The sequence below is a fragment of the Aotus nancymaae genome, unplaced genomic scaffold, assembly GCF_030222135.1.
Source record: "Aotus nancymaae isolate 86718 unplaced genomic scaffold, 86718_ANA_hifiasm-v0.15.2.pri h1tg000028l, whole genome shotgun sequence".
NCBI classification, from domain to species: Eukaryota; Metazoa; Chordata; class Mammalia; order Primates; family Aotidae; genus Aotus; species Aotus nancymaae.
The window spans coordinates 28236-47857 of NW_026988441.1; the positions used below are offsets into that span (position 1 = coordinate 28236).

The following is a 19622-nucleotide window of genomic DNA, read 5'->3' on the forward strand; positions in this document are numbered from 1 at the left end:
GTGGCTTTCTGATTCTACCTTTATTTTCTGCTTTTAGGCTAACCAGCTTATGCAAAATTAGCCAGCCAAAGGATTAGACTCAAAGAAAGTATTTATACTAGAGCAGATTTCCCAGCATGGAGCGCTGTCCTAGAGCCACAAGATCCAGCCACAGAAACGTGGGGAGCTCTGTGTAAAGATCATGGAGAGGCAGCATCCTGGGTGCCTCCTAAGCAGATCATCCTCATTGGCTCAATCAGCCCCTTGCTGAAGGGACTACTGTCCCTTAAATGCTCATATGGAGAAAAAGATTTCGGGTTGTCTCCAGTCATAGATACAATCATGTATTCCCATTGGAAAACTGAATACCTGAGGGGTTAAGAGAAATTAGCAAGATCGTAAATCTAGTCTGAAGTCCCCTCGGTGGCAGAGCTGAGATTCGGCCGAACTTGTCCACCTCACATTATTTTGTTGTTGTTCTCTTTTGTTTTGGGCCTTGAGCAGCCTGAAGCCATGTTTTTTAATTTGTCTCTAGTGATAAGAAAAAAAGGATGAGGAAGGGGCTTTACTGGCAGAACCACAAACAAGCCAAGAACCCACGACTGTATTCTCTCCACGTGACTGCCTTTTTTTTAGACAGTCTTGCTCTGTCACCAGGCTGGAGTGCAGTGGTGCGATTTCATCTCACTGCACTCTCTGCCTCCCGGGTCCAAGCCATTCTCCTGCCTCAGCCTCCTGAGTAACTGGGCTTACAGGTGCCTGCCACCACACCTGGCTAATTTTTTGTATTTTTAGTAGAGACAGGGTTTTACCATGTTGGCCAGGCTGGTCTCGACCTCCTGACCTCAGGTGATCTGCCCGCCTCGGCCTCCCACAGTGCTGGGATTACAGGCGTGAGCCACCCGCCTCGGCCTCCCACAGTGCTAGGATTACAGGCATGAGCCGCCCGCCTCGGCCTCCCACAGTGCTGGGATTACAGGCATGAGCCGCCCGCCTCGGCCTCCCACAGTGCTGGGATTACAGGCGTGAGCCGCCCACCTCGGCCTCCCACAGTGCTGGGATTACAGGCGTGAGCCGCCCACCTCGGCCTCCCACAGTGCTGGGATTACAGGCGTGAGCCGCCCGCCTCCGCCTCCCACAGTGCTGGGATTACAGGCGTGAGCCACCATGCCCGGCTCTATCCATTGTTTATCTTCTAGGCATCTAGAAAGACTTACAGGGACAAGCCAGGCAGGTACTGAAAATGTGCAAAGTAGCTGCCAGCTCTAGATAAAATAAACGTTCAGGCTTACTACTGCCCCCGAACTGGTCATATGGAGGAAGAGATTTCAGGTTGTCTCCAGTCATAGCCTAAAACAAATAATTGACCATCTACTAAACTGCTGTTGGTTAATTGATCGTGGTAGTGAGACCCCAGTGTTACCTGACCTTCTGATGCGACGAGAAACCAGATCTGGAGTGTCTGCCTCTTTAACATTTAATTGTTGGCAACTATTTCAAATTTTAAAAATGGCTTAAAATTTAAAACCGTCTCATGGGCCAGGTCCAGGTTTGGTCCCAGATTTAAACCTCTGGCACAAAATGAGAAGATACAGAGTTGGAAGTAGAATCAGGTGAACAATAGGGAATCCTGGCTAGCATATCCCACTCACCCACCTTACTCGAAAGCTGAAAGCTGCTTTTTCATTTTTCACATCTTCTCGCATATAAATTTACAACCAGAAAAAAATCTAATACATAGCGTACAGTATTCGAAGAATACAAAAAATAAACTAAAGTCACCTGGAATCCCATGTCCTTGAGCTATAGCCAACATTAATAGCTATTGCCTTCAGGAACTTTCCAGTCAGACAGATACAAATGTGTAAAAATAAAGTTGGGCCAGGTGCAGTGATGCATGCTTGTACTTTGGGAGGCCGAGGCAGGCGGATTGCTTGAGGCTGGGAGTTTGAGACCAGCCTAGCCAATTTGGCAAGACCTCGACTCTACAAAAAAAAATTGCAAAAATTAGGCAGGCATGGTGGCGCATGCCTGTAATCCCAGCTACTTGGGAGGCCGAAGTGGGAGAATTGCTTGAACTCGGGAGGCTGAGGCTACAGTGAGACGTGATCACGCCACTGCACTCCAGCCTGGATGACAAAGCAGTACCTGGATCCAAAAAAAAAAAAACAAAAAAACTCCACATAAGCATTTTCAGGTAAGCTTAAAAGCATCTTAAGCCGTCCCCGTTCTGAGGCTCCTTCCGAAGGAGTAACAGTTTATCAGTTTTCATAGATACCTTCCAAGGTTTTTACCGATGAGTTACATCAACATATCTAGATAGGACAATTTGAATGGAAGAAGCAATCGCTAATGGATAGAGAAGTGACACTGTAAGGCAGGCGTAATCTATAAAAGGTTTCCAGTGGTAAGTCCTGTTAGAGAACCTGGTGCGTTGTTTTTCCCTCAGTGAGTCGGGGAACCACGTCTACCTCACTCACAGCTGGCAGATGCTCTTCTCGGATGGAGAGTCCACTGTTTACCTCTGCGACGTGCCCAGGTCGATACATTCCGTTTCCCTGAGGGTGAGGCCATAAGCCCAACGGAGAGTGGATGGTGACAGGCCAACGCTTCAAACAACACTTTGTATTAACTGCTTCCTGGACAGGCTCAGTGGTGGGAGAAGGAAACAGAGCCCGAGAACGCTCTCTGCTTGGCGCTGCTTAGACACTCCCTTGGGTAAGAGCGCGGACAGTGAGTTACCCACACTGGCGTCTGAACCCCGGTTGTGTTTAATCGGTACAGAACCTTGGCAGAGCTGCTTTTGATATGCCTTTTAATGTCAAGTGATACAGGCTCAGTATTTTAATAACTCAGGAAACAAGGGTTCATTAAACTGGTCATTCCAACAAGTAGCGGATATGTACAATGAACAAGTCCAGAGATCTAATGTAAGACGTGACGACTGTAGTTAGTGAAATCGTATTAGGGATTTCTGTTAAATAAGTGTCCTTCAGCTCTTCTAGTCACACACGGAAGTAACTGTGCAGTAACGCTAATTTGCTTCTCCCACTGGAGTAACTCCTTTACGATCTGTACGTATCCCATAACGCCATGTTATAAACCTCAGATATCTATGTCAAATCTTGTTTTTAAAAGATCGTTTCAAACCATACCTTCAATATGTAACTTGAATTAATATTTAACTCCTAAACATCAACTCGGTTATCAGTAGGAGTAGGTTGACAATGTGACTTCTAAATTGTTTTTATTTGAATGTTCAAATTTAAAAGTCAACTGAAAAGAAAGAAATTATACTATAGATCTTTAATTTTTGTGGGTACACATCAGGCATGTATATTTATGGAGTACGTGACATGTTCAAGCATGCAGTGTGTAATAATCATATCACGTGAAATGGGGGATTTGCCCTTTCAAGCATTTAGCCTTTGTGTTACAATCCGATTATACCACCCCATCCCCTATTACCCTTCCAGACTCTGGTAACCAGACTTCTATCTCCGTGAGTTCAGTTGTTTTCGTGGTGTTTTAAGTTCCCACAAATAAGTGAAAACATGTGATGTTTGTCTTTCTGTGTGTGGCTTGTTTCACCTAAGGACCACCAATTCCAACTGTGTTGTTGTGAATGACGGGATCTCATACTTCTTATGGCTGAATAGTGCCCCATTGTCTAAATGTACCAGACTTTCTTTATCTGTTGATGGACACTGCGGTTGCATCCAAATCTTGGCTTTGGTGAACGCAGCTGCCACACACATGGCACTGCAGACATCTCTTTGATGGACTTACTTCCTTTCTTTTGGGTATATACTCAGCAGTGGGATTGCTGGGTCATATGGTAGCTGTATTCTTAGGTTTCTCAGGAACCCCCAAACTGATGTCCCCAGTGGTTTTACTAACTTACATTCCCATCAAGAGCATATGAGGGTTCCAAACTTACCTGTCGGGGGAGGTACCACGATCACAAAGGTGGTTTTCCCAGAGTGAGGCTTACCCAGTGCACTCCAGATGTGCTCACCCCTGCAATTTCCCCAAATGTGGCAAACTCCTCTGCATAATTTGTGGTAGTGGGGACTGCATTCACGCTTTCCCCTGGATAAAGAAAAAAAAAATTTTTTAAGAGTGTATGAGGGTTCCCTTTTCTCTACATCCTCTCCAACATTTGTTATTGTGTGTCTTTTGGATATAAGTTATTTTGACCAGGGTGAGATGATACCTCATTGCAGCTCTGACGTGCATGTCTCTGATCAATAGTGTCGAGCACCTTTTCATGTGTCTGCCACTTGTGTGTCTTCTTTTGAAAAATGTTCAAGTCTTTTGCACATTTTTGATCAAATTATTAGACTTTTTCCTCTACAGCTGTTTGAGCTCCTTCTATGTTCTGGTTACTGACTGCTTTCAGATGGGTAGTCTGCAGGTATTTTTTTCCCATCTATGGGTTGTCTCTTCACTTTGTTGATTGTATCTTTTGCTGTGCAGAAGCTTCTTGATGTGATCCCATTTGTCCGTTTTTGCTTTGATTCTCTGTGCTTGTGGGGTATTGTTCAAGAACTTTTTGCCCAGAACAATGTCCTGGAGAGTTTCCCCAATGTTTTCTTGTAACAGTTTCATAGTTTGAGGTCTTACATTTAAGTCTGTGATCCATTTTGGTCTGACTTTTTTATATGGCAAGAGATAGGGATCTAATTTCATTCTTCACATGAATATCTAGCTTGGCATCCTTGTCAAATTAGTTCACTGTTAATGTGTGGGGTTTTTTTTTTCTGTGTTCTCTATTGTGTTCCATTCATCTATGTGTCTGTTTTTATGCCAGTACTATGCCATTTTGTTTATTGTAGCTTTATAGTATAATTTGAGGTCAGGTAATGTGATTCCTCCAGTTTTGTTCTTTTCGCTTAGGATGGCTTTGGTTATTCTGAATCTTTTATGGTGCCATATAAATTTTAGGATTATTCTTCCCATTTCTGTGTAGAATGTCATTGGTGTTTTGATAGGGACTGAATTGAATCTGTAAATTGTTTTGGGTAGTCTAAACATTAACACTTGGTTATCTTAATCCATCAACATGGAATATCTTTCCACTTCTTGGTGTCCTCTCCAATCTCTTTCATCAGTGTTTTATAAACTTTCCTTCGAGATCTTTCAGTTTTTTGGTTTAGTTAATTTTTAGGTATTTAATTTTATTTGTAGCTATCGTAAATGGGATAACTTTGATTTTTTTTTCCCCAGATTGTTCACTTTTGGTGTATAGAAATGCTGAGAGAGAGAGTGTGTGTGTGTGTGTGTGTATGTGCACATGCATGCACATGCATTTGTGTGCATTCTATGTATCCTGAAACGTTATTGAATGTTTATCAGTTCCATAGGATGTGTGTGTGTGTGGTATGTTTAGATTTTTCCCAAATATAAGATCATATCACCTGTAATCAAGGATAACTCAGCTTCTTCTATTCCAATTTGGACGCCCTTTCTTTCTTTCTCTTGTCTGATTTTTCTAGCTAGTACTTCTAGTACTACATTGAATAACGGTGGTGACAATGGATATCCTTGGCATGTTTTCAATCTTAGAGGAAGGCTTTCAGCTTTTTCCCATTCGGTATGATACTAGCTGTGCATCTGTCAATCGGCTTTTATTATGAAGTATGTTTCTTCTATACCCAGGTTTTTTTTTAGTACTTTACATTCTGTGATACATGTGCAGATCATGCAGGATTGTTGCATACGTACATACATAGCAAGGTGGTTTGCTGCCTTCATCGGCCCCCATCACCTGTATCTGGTATTTCTCCCCATGTTATCCCTCCCCATCCCCCCACTCCCCAACGTCCCTCCCCTAGACCGTCACCCAACTGACCACATTGCATGATGCTCCCCTCCCTGTGTCCCTGTGTTCTCATTGTTCAACGTCTGCCTATGAGTGAGAACATGCAGTGTTTGGTTTTCTGTTCTTATGTCAGTTTGCTGAGAATGATGGTTTCCAGATTCATCCATGTCCCTATGAAGGACATGAACTCACCGTTTTTTATGGCTGCATAGTATTCCATGGTGTATATGTGCCACATTTTCCCTGTCCAGTCTATCATCGATGGGCATTTGGGTTGGTTCCAGGTCTTTGCTATTGTGAGCCACTGCATCTGGCCATCCTCTACCATTTTAATATGTTTTCAACATGCCTTTGACTTTCAGTGGACTTTCACAGGTAGGAACCTTAACAAGTGGAACATTTAGCAAGGTTGTTGCCTGAAATATTATGAACTTGAAAATCAGGAGATGTTGGGGGAGAGTAAAGATGTATGCTGGTGGTGGTGGTGGTGGTGGTTTTGCTCATCATAAAACGTGACAAGGAGGAAATGCACTAAAGAATAAACTTAAGGTTTTAAACTAAGTTTATAGAAAATGCAAAGGTCCTTGGCAGACTTTTTTGACCACAAAGTTCTCAAGTAAGAGCTTCAGGGTCATAGGATAGTTCTATTTTAAATTGTTCGAGGAACCTCTGCATCATTTTCCATCATGACTCCTCTGGTTGACAGCCCCACGAACCGTCCACAAGGCTTCCCTTTTCCCCACTTCTTCACCCACACTTACCTTTCGTTGTCTTGATAATTTCCATTCTAACAGATGTGAAGCGAAGATCTCGTGATTTTATCTGCATTTCTGATTCGCGATGCTGAACACCTTTTCATCCCCTCTCCTTTTGGACCTGTAATTACGTGTATTTCACACTCGCCCTTGGATTTAGTGTCACAGTTCCCTGATGGCCTGACGGGTTTTGTGATTGCCTCCTCGGTGCTTGTTAGGGCAGTGCCGTGTTTCCACATCCTTTCCTCTGCTGTGAGCCATCTGCCATTCAGCCATTCCAAGGAATTCTTTGTTTTGCAGAGAGAATATTTTAAGTTAGGGAGCATCCATCTGATTCGTATACTCTATATACATAATATATGGGTATATGTACGTAATATATTAAGAAACTGAGAAAATTCTTCCTAATTCCAAAAGCTGGGTCATATGTACATGTGCTTCTATTTCATTTTTTAAATTTTGCTTTTGACAAATAGCTATGCATAGTTATAGGGGGCGGTATGATGTTTTGATGTGCTTCCAATGTGCAGTGTTGACATGAAGCTAACAACTGTCTTATCTCGTACTTATTCTCTTATGTGTGTGTGTAGATGTGTGTGTGTAGATGTGTGTCTGTGTCTGTGTGTGTCTGTATGTGTATGTGTGTGTATATGTGTGTGTCTGTGTGTCTGTGTGTCTGTGTCTGTGTGTGTGTATGTGTGTCTGTGTCTGTGTGTCTGTGTGTATGTGTGTGTATGTGTGTGTCTGTGTGTGTGTATGTGTCTGTGTCTGTGTTTGTGTCTGTGTGTGTATGTGTATATGTGTGTACGTGTGTATATGCGTCTGTCTGTGTTTGTGTCTGTGTGTCTGTCTGTGTGCCTGTGTGTATGTGTATGTGTGTGTGTCTATGTGTCTGTGTCTGCGTGTGTGTGTATGTGTGTGTCTGTGTCTGTGTATGTGTGTATGTGTGTGTATGTGTGTATATGTGTCTGTATGTGTGTGTATGTGTGTATATGTGTGTATGTATGTATGTGTGTGTCTGTATATGTGTGTATGTGTGTGTATGTGTCTGTGTGTCTGTGTTTGTGTCTCTGTGTCTGTATGTGTATGTGTATATGTGTGTGTATGTCTGTGTCTGTGTGTCTGTATGTGTCTATGTGTGTATGTGTGTGTGTGCATGCATGTATGTGTATATGTGTATGTGTGTATATGTGTGTGTGTCTGTATGTGTGTATATGTGTGTGCGTGCATGTGTGTGTATATGTGTATGTGTGTGTATGTGTGTATATGTGTGTATGTATGTATGTGTGTGTCTGTATATGTGTGTATGTGTGTGTATGTGTCTGTGTGTCTGTGTTTGTGTCTCTGTGTCTGTATGTGTATGTGTATATGTGTGTGTATGTCTGTGTCTGTGTGTCTGTATGTGTCTATGTGTGTATGTGTGTGTGTGCATGCATGTATGTGTATATGTGTATGTGTGTATATGTGTGTGTCTGTATGTGTGTATATGCGTGTGCGTGCATGTGTGTGTATATGTGTATGTGTGTATATGTGTGTGTATATACATGTATATATAAAAATCTCAAACTGGAAAGTCTCTGTATGGCAAAGGAGATGAGTGAAGAGACCCATGGATTAGGAGAAAATATATTGGTAAACTATGTATTATATGGAGCTAATATCCAAAATATGTAAGGAACTCAACAAGAAAATAGATAACCTAATCAACAAATTGGCAAAAAAAAAAAACCTCACCCTAAATAGACATCTTCCAAAGAGTTTTTTCTTGATTATGAATCATAGTTCATAATCAAGAACTATACTAATAATCATCATCATGGTTTTCTGCTTCTTTGAATCTGAATTTTTTTACTGTTGACTGAACATCGTATATAAAAACATAAGGAGAATGCCCTGCCTCTGCCAGGTTGTTCAGATGTGCTAAATCGGGCCTGTGCGGCCATGGTAGTCTTGAGGGTGGGATCAGGCCCGTCCGTACGTCAGGCTCGTCTCCACTGGGGAGGGCCAGTGTGTCACATTCCAGTTAATTCAGGTCCTGCACGCCAGCCCTGCTGCTGCTGTTAATCATTGGCTCGCTTTTATTTATCCCATCAATGTTCCTCCGCACCGCTGCTCTCCCTCTTCTCCTGCCCTTGCCCCAGGGATAGAAACATTTTCAGGTGTCTGCTCACGAGAGAAGTCATTCCCCTCTGGGGAGTCCCTTATTTAGCCTCGTTTCCGTATCATACCTCTGTGATCGCATTCTACGTACGTCTTACTATCTTTTGTTTTTGTTTTTGCAGTGTGTCACCTTGTATATTCTCAAGGAATAAAACTCCCTTTACCATAATTTTTTAAATATATTTTATTGCACTTTAGGTTCTGGGGTACATGAGCAAATCATGCAGGATTGTTGCATAGGTACATACATGGCAATGTGGTTTGCTGCCTCCATCCCCCTGTCACCTGTATCTGGCATTTCTCCCCATGTTATCCCTCCCCAACTCCCTACCCCCCGCTGTCCCTCCCCATTTCCCCCCCAACAGACCCCTACAATAAATTTTAACTTTATTCCATATATCATTTCATTTATCTTAAGTAGTTCATTAAATGGTCAGGATTTAAGTAATGATATGCACAAACAAGAGAATAGAAGGGAAAGATAATGTGCACCTGAAGACTGATGGGCCAAGATTTAATAGGTCAGCTGCTTCGAGCTGAATACATGCCAGGAAACAGTCCCTGAACTCAAGTTATTCCCTCGAAGGAAAGGCTGGGTGTGAAACTAAGCATTATAACTGAAGCCTACATAAAATGCTATGGAACCCCAAAAAAGGAAGAAATATGTTCCTGATGCCAAGTAAGTGAGAGGGATGCCCTTGAAGGTGTGGATTCCATTGTATGGGTGAATAGGTTTTATTCACCCTTTTTTCCTTAAAGCAACGTGGGCCGGGTACAGCGGCTCATGCCTGGAATCGCAGCACATTGGGAGGCCAAGGCAGGTGGATCACCTGAGGCCAGGAGTTTGAGATCAGCCTGGCCAATGTGGTGAGACCCCGTCCCTACTAAAAATATGAAAAATTAGCTGGGCGTGGTGGTGCGTGCCTATAATCCTAGCTACTCGGGAGACTGAGGCAGGAGAATCGCTTGAACCCGAGAGGTGGAGGCTGCAGTGAGCCGAGACTGCACCACTGCACTCCAGCCCGGGCGACAGAGTGAGACTCTGTCTCAGAAACAAATAAAGCGAGATGATACTAAATATCCTTGTATCTATATCTTTGTGATAGTAGTAAGTAAAAATTTCTACCGTACTTTTCCTGTAGACGTGAAAACGAGGTAAAACTGATTTTACATCTTAAACTTTTATCTCTGCATTTCTTTCTGCCCTGTGCTCGCTGGCTTAGGCAATATGGAGGCATGCAAAGCTCTCATGAGGAGAAAATTCACTCTGCAATGGGAAAATCGCACTTTGGGAGAATTTCATTCTAGATTTTTCTGTGACGTTGCAGCGGATGTGTTCTACGTGATTCACTTAGCCTATGATCCTACCAGCCGTTACTCAGCAAGGGATCTCAATGTGTTCCTGATGGGGGAGACGGCGTCTGGCAAAACGATGATTCTAAGAATGGCAGTGACGAGGTGGCTCAGTGGTGACATGTGGCACAACACGATCTCGTACATCGTTCCCCTCACTGCTCACGAAATAAACCAGATGGCCAACGTCAGCTTGGCTGAGCTGATCGCCAAGGACTGGCCTGACCACCAGGCTCCCATTGCGGACATCCTGTCTGATCCTGGGAAAGTCCTTTTTATCCTCGAGGACTTGGACAACGTAAGATTCCAGTTAAATATCGATGAATGTGCTTTGTGTAGTGACAGCACCCAGAGAGTTCCAATTCCAATTCTCCTGGTCAGTTTGCTGAAGAGAAAAATGGCTCCAGGTTGCTGGTTCCTCCTCTCCTCGAGGTTCACGAATGAGGATGTCATAAACATGTTCTGGAAAAACACGGATATCTTCACGACCTTGCATCTGTCTAATGATAAGAGGGAGGTATATTTTAACTCTTTCTTTAATGACCGCCAGAGGGCTTTGGCAGCCCTCCAACTTGTTCATGACAACGAAATGCTTGCGACTCTGTGCCGAGTCCCCATCTTATGCTGGATCACATGCTCTGCCCTGAATCAGCAGAGGGACAAGGAGGCGCAGGACCTCGAACTCTGCTGCCAGACTCCCACGGATCTCCATGCCCACTTTCTCGCCGGTGCGTTGACATCGGAGGCCGGACTTACTGCCAATCAGTACCACCTAAATCTCCTCAAACGTCTGTGTTCGCTGGCTGCGGGAGGACTGTTCGGAAGCACCCTAAATTTCAGCGGGGAAGACTTCAGCTATGTCGGGCTTACTGAGGCCGACGTCTCCGTGCTGCGGTCCTTGAATATTCTCTTGCCAAGCAGCACTCATAAAGACTGTTGCAAATTCATCCACTTGATCCTCCAGGAGTTCTGCGCGGCCATTGCGTATCTGATGTCAGTACCTCGCTGCCAGCTGCCCTCGGGCATGAGAGGGTATAAAGAGAAGAGGGAACGATACTGCGACTTTAATCAAGTGTTTACTTTCATTTATGGCCTTCTGAATGAAAACAGGAGAAAGATTCTTGAGACATCCTTCGGCTTCCAGCTACCGATGGTAGACGCTTTCAGGCGGTACTCGGTGGCACACATGAAACGTTTGGGCCGAGACCCGGAAAAGCTGACGCACCATCTGTCTTTGTTTTACTGTCTCTTTGAGAATCGGGAAGAAGAGTTTGTTAAAATGACTGTGGACCCTTTGCAAGAGGTCACCGTTTACCTTCAAACCAACAAGGATATGATGGTCTCATTATACTGTCTGGAGCACTGCTGTCATATGCAGATGCTTAAGTTGAGTGTTCAACGCATCTTTGAAGGCAAAGAGCCAACTGTGAGGCCGACTGCTAGGTGAGTCTTAAAAAAAAAAAATCCTCTTTCCCGTTTTGCCGAGACCTGCCCATAATTCTAGAGCTGGTTGACCAGAACAAGACAAACTCGGGGCCATAAAGAACTTGATTTCCAATCTAGCGTCTAATTAGACCAGTGACTCCAGTGTCTCTGCTTGTGTTTAAACTGAGAGTTTGAGTTAAACCTCAGCACTGTTGACCCCTTTGCCGGCCCATTCCTTGTGGTGAGGGTCTATCTTGTGTGTTCTAAGTGGTTTGGCAGTACCTCTGGTCTCTCCTTTTCTCCAGCTGTGACAGCAACAAAACTCTTTAGACATAGCCAAATGTCTGCTGGAGGGCAGAACTGCCTCGTTGTGAACCGGTGGTTTGACCTCATTTCTTCAGATCTGTTGTGTAGATGAAAGAGAAATAAACCTTGTACTGTTACATTACAGGAGTGTTCACGATAGCACAAAACTTGTGATATGTACTTTTAATATGACATTTTAAAATATTTAACCTCACATTTAAAGGCCCTGCACTCTGCTGTATCTTACCTGAATATGGAGTCACCAACTACTTCAGTGGGTCTGAGTACTGAGTTTTCATGGTTGACCCTACTTTATTTCTTGCTGCCTGGTATTAAGTCTGAGTGAGACAACAGGCACTCTCAAAAGATACTTTAATATACATGTTTCTTAAATTGCTGGAGTTGAATCGATTCTATTGGAAAACTCAATTTTTCTTCCATGTAGTCAAATGAAGAGCCTTGTCTACTGGAGAGACATCTGCTCTCTTTCTCGTACAATGGAGAATCTTCAGGAGCTGCATCTTTTTGACAGTGACCTTAATAATCTTTCAGAAAGGATCCTGTCTAGAGCCCTGGAGCATCCTAGCTGTCGACTTCGCACACTCAGGTAAGTACCGTATCAACCTCTGCCTTAGAGGGTCCCCCAGGAATAACAGTGATCTCTTTTTCTCTGGGAGAAGGCAATATACAAAACCTGCTTTCAGGTCAGGCTCATCAGGACTGAGGCTCTTTCTGTACTTGTATCCCATCTTTAGTGTGTCTGCAATAAAGATGACCTTGGGCCGCAATGACGCTGAGGTCCCAGCCAACATGGCTGCCTTCACGGCAGGAAGCAACAGAAGGCAGGAGGAAAGGTTTATCTCTAAGCTTCAGGAGCTTCCTTGAGGGAGCCTTTCCAAAACTCCTTCTTGTATCACTTCTGCTTGCATCTCATTGGCCTGTTGATCTTGTCCTCACACAGCTTCATATAACTGCAAAGGGAGACTGGGAAAGTAGTCTCTTGCAATCAGGAAGAAATAGTAACGATTGGAGTTATCTGAAGGAAGAAAATGGAAATGGGTCAGTGTAGGGGTCTAGCAGTTTCTTTCCTAGGAATGCATTAGAATCAGGTGAAAAGCAGTTGCACTCGCCTAAACACTCATTGGGATAATTAGTATTTATCTGAGTTTACAGTAGCTCTACAGGGAATGTCACTAAATTATTCAGCACACATCAACGTATATGATGTTGTTAGGATTCTGGAAGCCCAAGAGTTAGCTTTATTTTCATTCAGGAAGAATGCCTACTTGGAAGTGCTAGTCTAAGCACTTGGGATATATCGAAGGGGAAAAAAGACAAATGTCCTTGCTTGGCGATCTGATGAGACAGAATATAGGAAAATATAAAAAGGGCACGCATTTTAAAGTATTTTAGGGTAAGAGTGCTATGGGGAAAAGAATGGCGAGGACAGGTGCCTAAGTGGGTGTTTGGGGGTGTGGAAGTGTCCAGGCGGTAGTAATAAGTTCCAAGAGAAAGTGAGATTTGAACAAAGACTTGAATGAGGTGAAAGAATGAATCAAAGAAATAACTGTTGGTCATTCCCGGGGGTGGGAGAGATGCGTGAAACGAAGGCTTTGTGTTCAGAGACCTACGTGGTTGGACCAGTGTGAGAGGAAGAGTGTCGGGGAAATGGCTCAGTAGCGTGTATGGCAAGATCCTGGTGTTGTAAGCCAGTGTCGGGACTGGGTTTTCTGGAGTGAGGTGAGGAGTTTTGAGGGGTTTTGAGCAGAGATGCCATAATTTAGCTTGCATTTTAAGAGACTCATTCTGGATACTGTGTTTAAAAATGGCCAATCAGGGAGCAAGGGCAGAATCTGAAAGCTCAGAGGAGGCTCTTTCTTGGTGTTTTCCAGGTGAAAATCAGTGGTGCTTCTGAGGATGTGAGCTGTTTTTTGTATGTGGTGTGAAGAAGGCGTTCGGTTTGTCTTCTGCATACGACTAGTCGGTTATCCCAGCACCATTTATTAAAAAGGGAGCCCTTTCTCCATTGCTTGTTTTTTTCAGCTTTGTTGAAGATCAGATGGTTGTAGTTGTGTGCCCTCATTCCTGGGATCTGTGTTCTGTTCCACTGGTCTCTGTGTTTGTGACAGTACCATGCTGTTTTGGTTACCATACCATATGTATAGCTGGAAATTGAGTAGTGTGATGCCTCCAGCTTTGTTCTTTTTGCTTAGGATTGCCTTGGCTATTGGGGCTCTCTTTTGGTTCTATATGAACTTTAAACTAGTTTTTTTCTAGTTCTGTGAAGAATGCCATTGGTAATTTGATAGGAATAGGGTTAAATCTGTAAATTTCTTTGGGCAATATGGCCGTTTTAAAAATATTGATTCTTCTATCCATAAGCATGGAATGTTTTTTTCCATTTGTCTGTGTCCTCTGATCTCCCTGAGCAGTGTTTTGTAATTGTTTTGAGATCTTCTACCGCTCTGGTTAGCTGTATTCCTCGGTCTTCTTTGTGAGGCAATTGTGGATGGCATTACATTCCTGATTGGCTCTCAGCTTGACTGTCGTTGCTGTGTAGGAATGCTAGGGTTTTTTGTGCATCGATTTTATTTTTCTCTTTTTGTATCCTGACACTTTTGTAGTTTATCAGCTGAAGAAGCTTTGGGGCCAAGACTAATGGGTTTTCTAGATATGGAATCACGTCATCTGCAAACGGGATAGTTTTACTTCTGCTCTTCCTATTCGGAGGCCATTCATTTCTTTCTCTTGCCTGATTGCTCTGGCTAGGACTGCTGAAACTGAACGATTTACATGTGCTTGATCCTGTGGCTATACCAGCCATCAGCGTATTACGGCTTTTGCTCTCAGTACAGAAAAGCACGATTAAATTTACACATGCGGATGTACATTTTCTTAGTATCCCACTCGTGAGTCCTGCTTAAGAAAATCGGTAAGGCGAGCCCACAGTAAAGACCCGGGGATTACTTCATGGTCAACATGCTGACCTTGGAATTAGCAATAGTCTTTGGACCTGACTAGAAATGTAAGATGGAGAGCAATGTGTGAGATGTAATCCACACCACGAATCTTTATTCTAGAATGAAGTAAGGCCGGCAGGAGAAATTACGGAGACGTTCAGCCCTTTACTGGCCCTTTCCTGCTGCTTTGTCTTCTGCAGATTGTCCTATGTCTCGACGGGCACTGGTTTTGAGGACTTACTCAGCGCTGTGGCTTTTAACCGGAGCCTGACCTGCCTGAGCCTCAACTGCATGTCCATTTCCCTAAACATGTTTTCACTTCTGCACGAGATCCTGACTGAGCCCACATGCCAAATAACTCATCTGAGGTGAGTCGCTGCTCGGCCGAGAGCTCACCGCGTGTGAGGGAAATGGCTGGTGCGGGGGCGTAGAGGTGCCCTTGCGATGACACTACCTGCTACCTACCTTTGATATCCACTCATTCCTCAGAGATTTTTAGCACATGGTTTATTTCTTCCTCACCAGCATGATTCCTGTCTTTTGATTTCAATTTCTACATTGACGTGTTATATAAAATGGCTTCTCCCTTGACTAATAGTTCTCTAATGAGCTAATTCCTCTGGCCATTCTTGAAGTACAGACGATTCGTGAAACCGTAAAACACTGTCCAATGGAAATTATTCAAGCCACAAACTGAAATTTCCCAGGAGCCACATTAAAAAGCAAAAGGAAGAAAGTGAAACTAATTTTAACAGTATCTTAACCCAGCATATCAAATTATATCCATATGTAATTAGTACAAAAAGCTATTGGGGTGATTTTTATGTTCCTTTTTTGTGTGGAGGCTTCAGAATGCAGTATTTCACAATGTCGCCGTTCTGGCACATTGTCATCAAAAATAGTCGACCTCCATATTGACTGCAGAAAATTTGCAGTTGACAGAACTGATTCACGTGCCCATGTCATAAACATACTCAAATCTTCCAATAAGTTGAAATCAACCTTTAAATTAAAACTAACCAGGTCTGGTGGCTCACACCTGTAATCCCAGTACTTCGGGAGGCTGAGGGGTGGATCGCTTGAGGTCAGGAGTTCGAGACCAGCCTGGCCAACATGTTGAAACCCTGCCTCTACTAAAAATACAAAAATTGGCCAGGCATGGTGTCAGGCGCCTGTAATCCCAGCAACTCATAAGGCTGAGGCAAGAGAATCGGTTGAACCTGGAAGGTGGAGGTTGCCGTGAGCTGAGATCACGCCATTGCACTCCAGCCTGGGCGACAAGAGCAAAACTCCATCTCAAAAAATGAACACATAGATAAATTCCAGTGTAAATGTAGTAAAACAAACACTCCACTCCCGCAGTCACACTAGCCACGCTTTAAGTGCTCAGTAGCTAGTTTTGCTAGTGACTCAGTATTGGGTAGCACCACATTCTACACCTCATCTCCAGTACGTGCATTTCACTTGTGCGCTCAGCTTCAAGCACCTCACGCTCTAATGGCACCTCCTGCGTTCTCAAGCGACTTTGTCTTGTAAGCAAATCTGCCCACCCTTTAATCCTACTGGGTCCTTTAGCCATTGGAGCAGCAGCTTTCTACTCCTTTATCTTCCTCGTCCCTCACTTTCTGGTTTTTGTTTTGTTTTCTTTTTGTTTTTAATTTCGTTCTGAGATGGACTTTCACTCTTTTTGTTCCGGCTAGAGTACAGTGGTGCAATCTCGGCTCACTGCCACCTCCACCTCCCGGGTTCAAGTGATTCTCCTGCCTCAGCTCCTGAGTAGCTGGGATTACAGGCGCCTGCCACCATGTATGGCTAATTTTTGTGTTTTCAGTAGAGACAGGGTTTCACCATGTTGGCCAGGCTGGTCTTGAACTTTTGAGCTCAAGTGACTCACCCATCTCAGCCTCCCATAACCTGAGGCTATGCAGAAAAAAACATCAGAAGTCCTTATAAATGTGATGATGGTAAGTTAAGGGTCGTGATCAGGTTTCTGAATGTGATCGTACCCATATCCCCTGATCAGATGGGCTGCTTGATACCTGACTTACCGTTCTGAACCGTCACCCTGGAAGGCACATGGAGGTGAATGCAGAAGGGGAAGAAACTGCCTTCCCACAGCCTTTCTTGAATCTATAACCTTGACCAGATTTGAACTCTGAGAAGTGGTATAGGGAAAGAAAGGTTAGAAGTAAAGGGATCTGGCCAGGCGCGGTGACTCACGCCTGTAATCCCAGCACTTTGGGAAGCTGAGGCGGGCGGATCATCTGAGGTCGGGAGTTCAAGACCAGCCTGACCAACATGGAGAAATCCCATCTCTACTAAAAATACAAAATTTAGGTAGGCGTGGTGACACGTGCCTGTAATCTCAGCTACTCGGGAGGCTAAGGCAGGAGAATCGCTAACCCAGGAGGCAGAAGGTCACAGTGAGCCAAGATTGCGCCACTGCACTCCAGCCTGGGCAACAGGAGCGAGACTCCGTCTCAAAAAATAAAAAGTAGAGAGATCATTCATTTTCTTTTTAAGTAGATATCTCACTTGGTTGAGTCTGATTTTTTTTTTTTTTTTAATTTAAAAGAGGTGATGGCATAAGCGGGAAGCCCTCTTTTGATCTCCGAATTCCTCTTGCAGCCTGATGAAGTGCGACTTGCGAGCCTGCGACTGCAGAGAAATCGCCTTGCTCATCACCAGCGGCTGCAGCCTGAGAAAACTGACCCTATCCAACAACCCGCTGCATAACGACGGGGTGGACGTACTGTGCGAAGCCCTGGTCCACCCCGACTGTACGCTTCGTTCGCTGGTGTGAGTCGGCTTAGACGGGCTCACCCCGTAGAAGCGCAGACTGGCATGACGGTCTAAGCATGTGATCAGAGAATGGTGGTGGGAAAAGGGCGGCAAAGCAGAGCGGTGGGGAGCGTGGGCTCTGGAGTTCAGTAGGTCTGGGTTCACACTCTGGGTTGACAGCTGATTGGCGGAACGTTGGCAAAAATGTATCTGGATTTTTTTTCCTACTTGTATTTCTCTATCTGGACAGTGGGGTCACAACACTACCAAACTTACAGCTTTGGAAAGAGAGTTAAAAATGGTGGTCATGGCCGGGCACAGTGGCTCATGCCTGTGATCCCAGCACTTTGAGAGGCCGAGGTGGACGATCACGAGGTCAGGAGATTGAGACTATCCTGGCCAACATGGTGAAACCCCATCTCTACTAAAAATACAAAATTTGGCTGGGCGTGGTAGCATGTGCCTGTAATCCCAGCTACTCCAGAGGCTAAGGTAGGAGAATCCCTTGAACCAGGGGGTTGAAGGTTGCAGTGAACTGAGATCGTGCCATTGCACTCCAGCCTATTGGCAGAGTGAAACTCCATCTCAAAAAAAAAAAAAAAAAAAAAGGCGTTCACGACATTCCAAACACAGCACCTAGGCCATAGCAACTGACTTTCTAAGAGCAGGGAAGCTGTGTTATTCTTAGAATGAGCACATGAGCTCGGTGTCGTGTAGGGTGAGATAGAACTGAGAACACAAAGAGGAACACAAAGGAAAGGTCTGGTGCTAGATGGCCTTGAAACAGGACTTTTTTTCCTTAGTCTCCTTCTTTCAGGAAGGTAGAGGATGGGCTCTTCCTGCATCTATACCTCCTGTGGGTCACTTGAATGGAAGATCGTCCCTGCTCTAAGTTGCTAGAAAGGCCAACTTTCAGGAGGTTGGGGAGTGGCAAACACAGTGAAAGATGGCAAAATGTGGCAAACGTAGGGCATAAAGGTACAGAACCAAGGGTGGAGATCTGTAAAACACGGTCAGGGAACAAAGCAGAGTAAGGACGCGGTCCCGCGTTTGCAATTCCAGTTTCCACAAAGATGGAGGAATGCAGCAGCTCATCTTTTTTGCCCACTCCCCCTTTTTTTTTTTTTTAACCCCTTTTGCCCCTGTTTGAGGACTCACTAGATTCCAAAACAATACAAACCGATACTATATTCTTTATCCTTTTTTTTTTTGAGATGGAGTTCGCTCTTGTCACCCAGGCTGGAGTGTAATGGCGTGATCTCGGCTCACTGCAATCTCCGCCTCCCGGGTTCAAGCCATTTTCCTGCCTCAGCCTCCCGAGTAGCTGGGATTACAGGCATGTGCCACCAAACCCAGCTAATTTTGTGTTTTTCATGAAGACAGGGTTTCGACATGTTGGTCAGGCTGGTCTCGAACTCCCAACCTCAAGCGATCCACCCTACTCGGCCTCCCAAAGCACTGGGATTACAGGCGTGAGCTACCGCACCCAGCTTCTTTATATATTTCCTATAAAAACACCTGTTTGTTTGCAGAGTAACACCGTGAACTCCTCTCTGCATATGACATAATATTGCATTATGTTTTTAAAGTCTCAGATTGTTCTAGGACTCCAGATGAATCCAGTAAGTGATTATCAATATGAGCTAATTTTGTTGTGAAACAAGGCATCATGAAGAAAGGGACAGACCATTGGTTCAATAAATAGACTCCAAATAGGTATTTTTTTCATCTCATATCTACAAGTTTTTTGATTCCTGCTAGATTTTTTTAACTGGTTTCAAGTATAATTTACATATCAGAAAACTTGTCTACTTAAGGTACACCTTCAGTGTTTTTTAATGTGTAGAGTTGTACACATTAAAAATCTAGAAATTACCATATAATTTCTAGAACGTTTTTATGACCTTAGGTTGTTGGCATGGAGTTTTTCATAGTTCACACCTGTATCTAAAATAATCCAGATATACTAAGCAAAAGATGTTTGTTTTGGTAGCTTAAGTAGGCAAGGAATTTCTAAGACTAAGAACAGTGAAAATAGTCACAGTAGTTTGAGGAAAATGCCTGTAAAAGGCCACATTT

General features: G+C 44.0%; 1 protein-coding gene and 1 non-coding gene across 2 annotated transcripts in view; both read left to right on the forward strand.

Moving 5' to 3' along the window:
* Positions 1 to 19622, forward strand: part of NLRP11 (NLR family pyrin domain containing 11) — a 30757-nt gene that overhangs the window by 1524 nt on the left and 9611 nt on the right. The window contains exons 2-5 of the mRNA XM_064380752.1: positions 9942 to 11514; positions 12248 to 12409; positions 14963 to 15130; positions 17391 to 17561. Of these exons, the coding sequence (XP_064236822.1) occupies positions 9942 to 11514; positions 12248 to 12409; positions 14963 to 15130; positions 17391 to 17561 (2074 nt within the window). The remainder of the gene's footprint in view (positions 1 to 9941; positions 11515 to 12247; positions 12410 to 14962; positions 15131 to 17390; positions 17562 to 19622) is intronic.
* LOC135276894 (U1 spliceosomal RNA) lies at positions 3912 to 4073 on the forward strand. Its single transcript, XR_010344447.1, has one exon. It is a non-coding gene; the product is annotated as a U1 spliceosomal RNA (small nuclear RNA).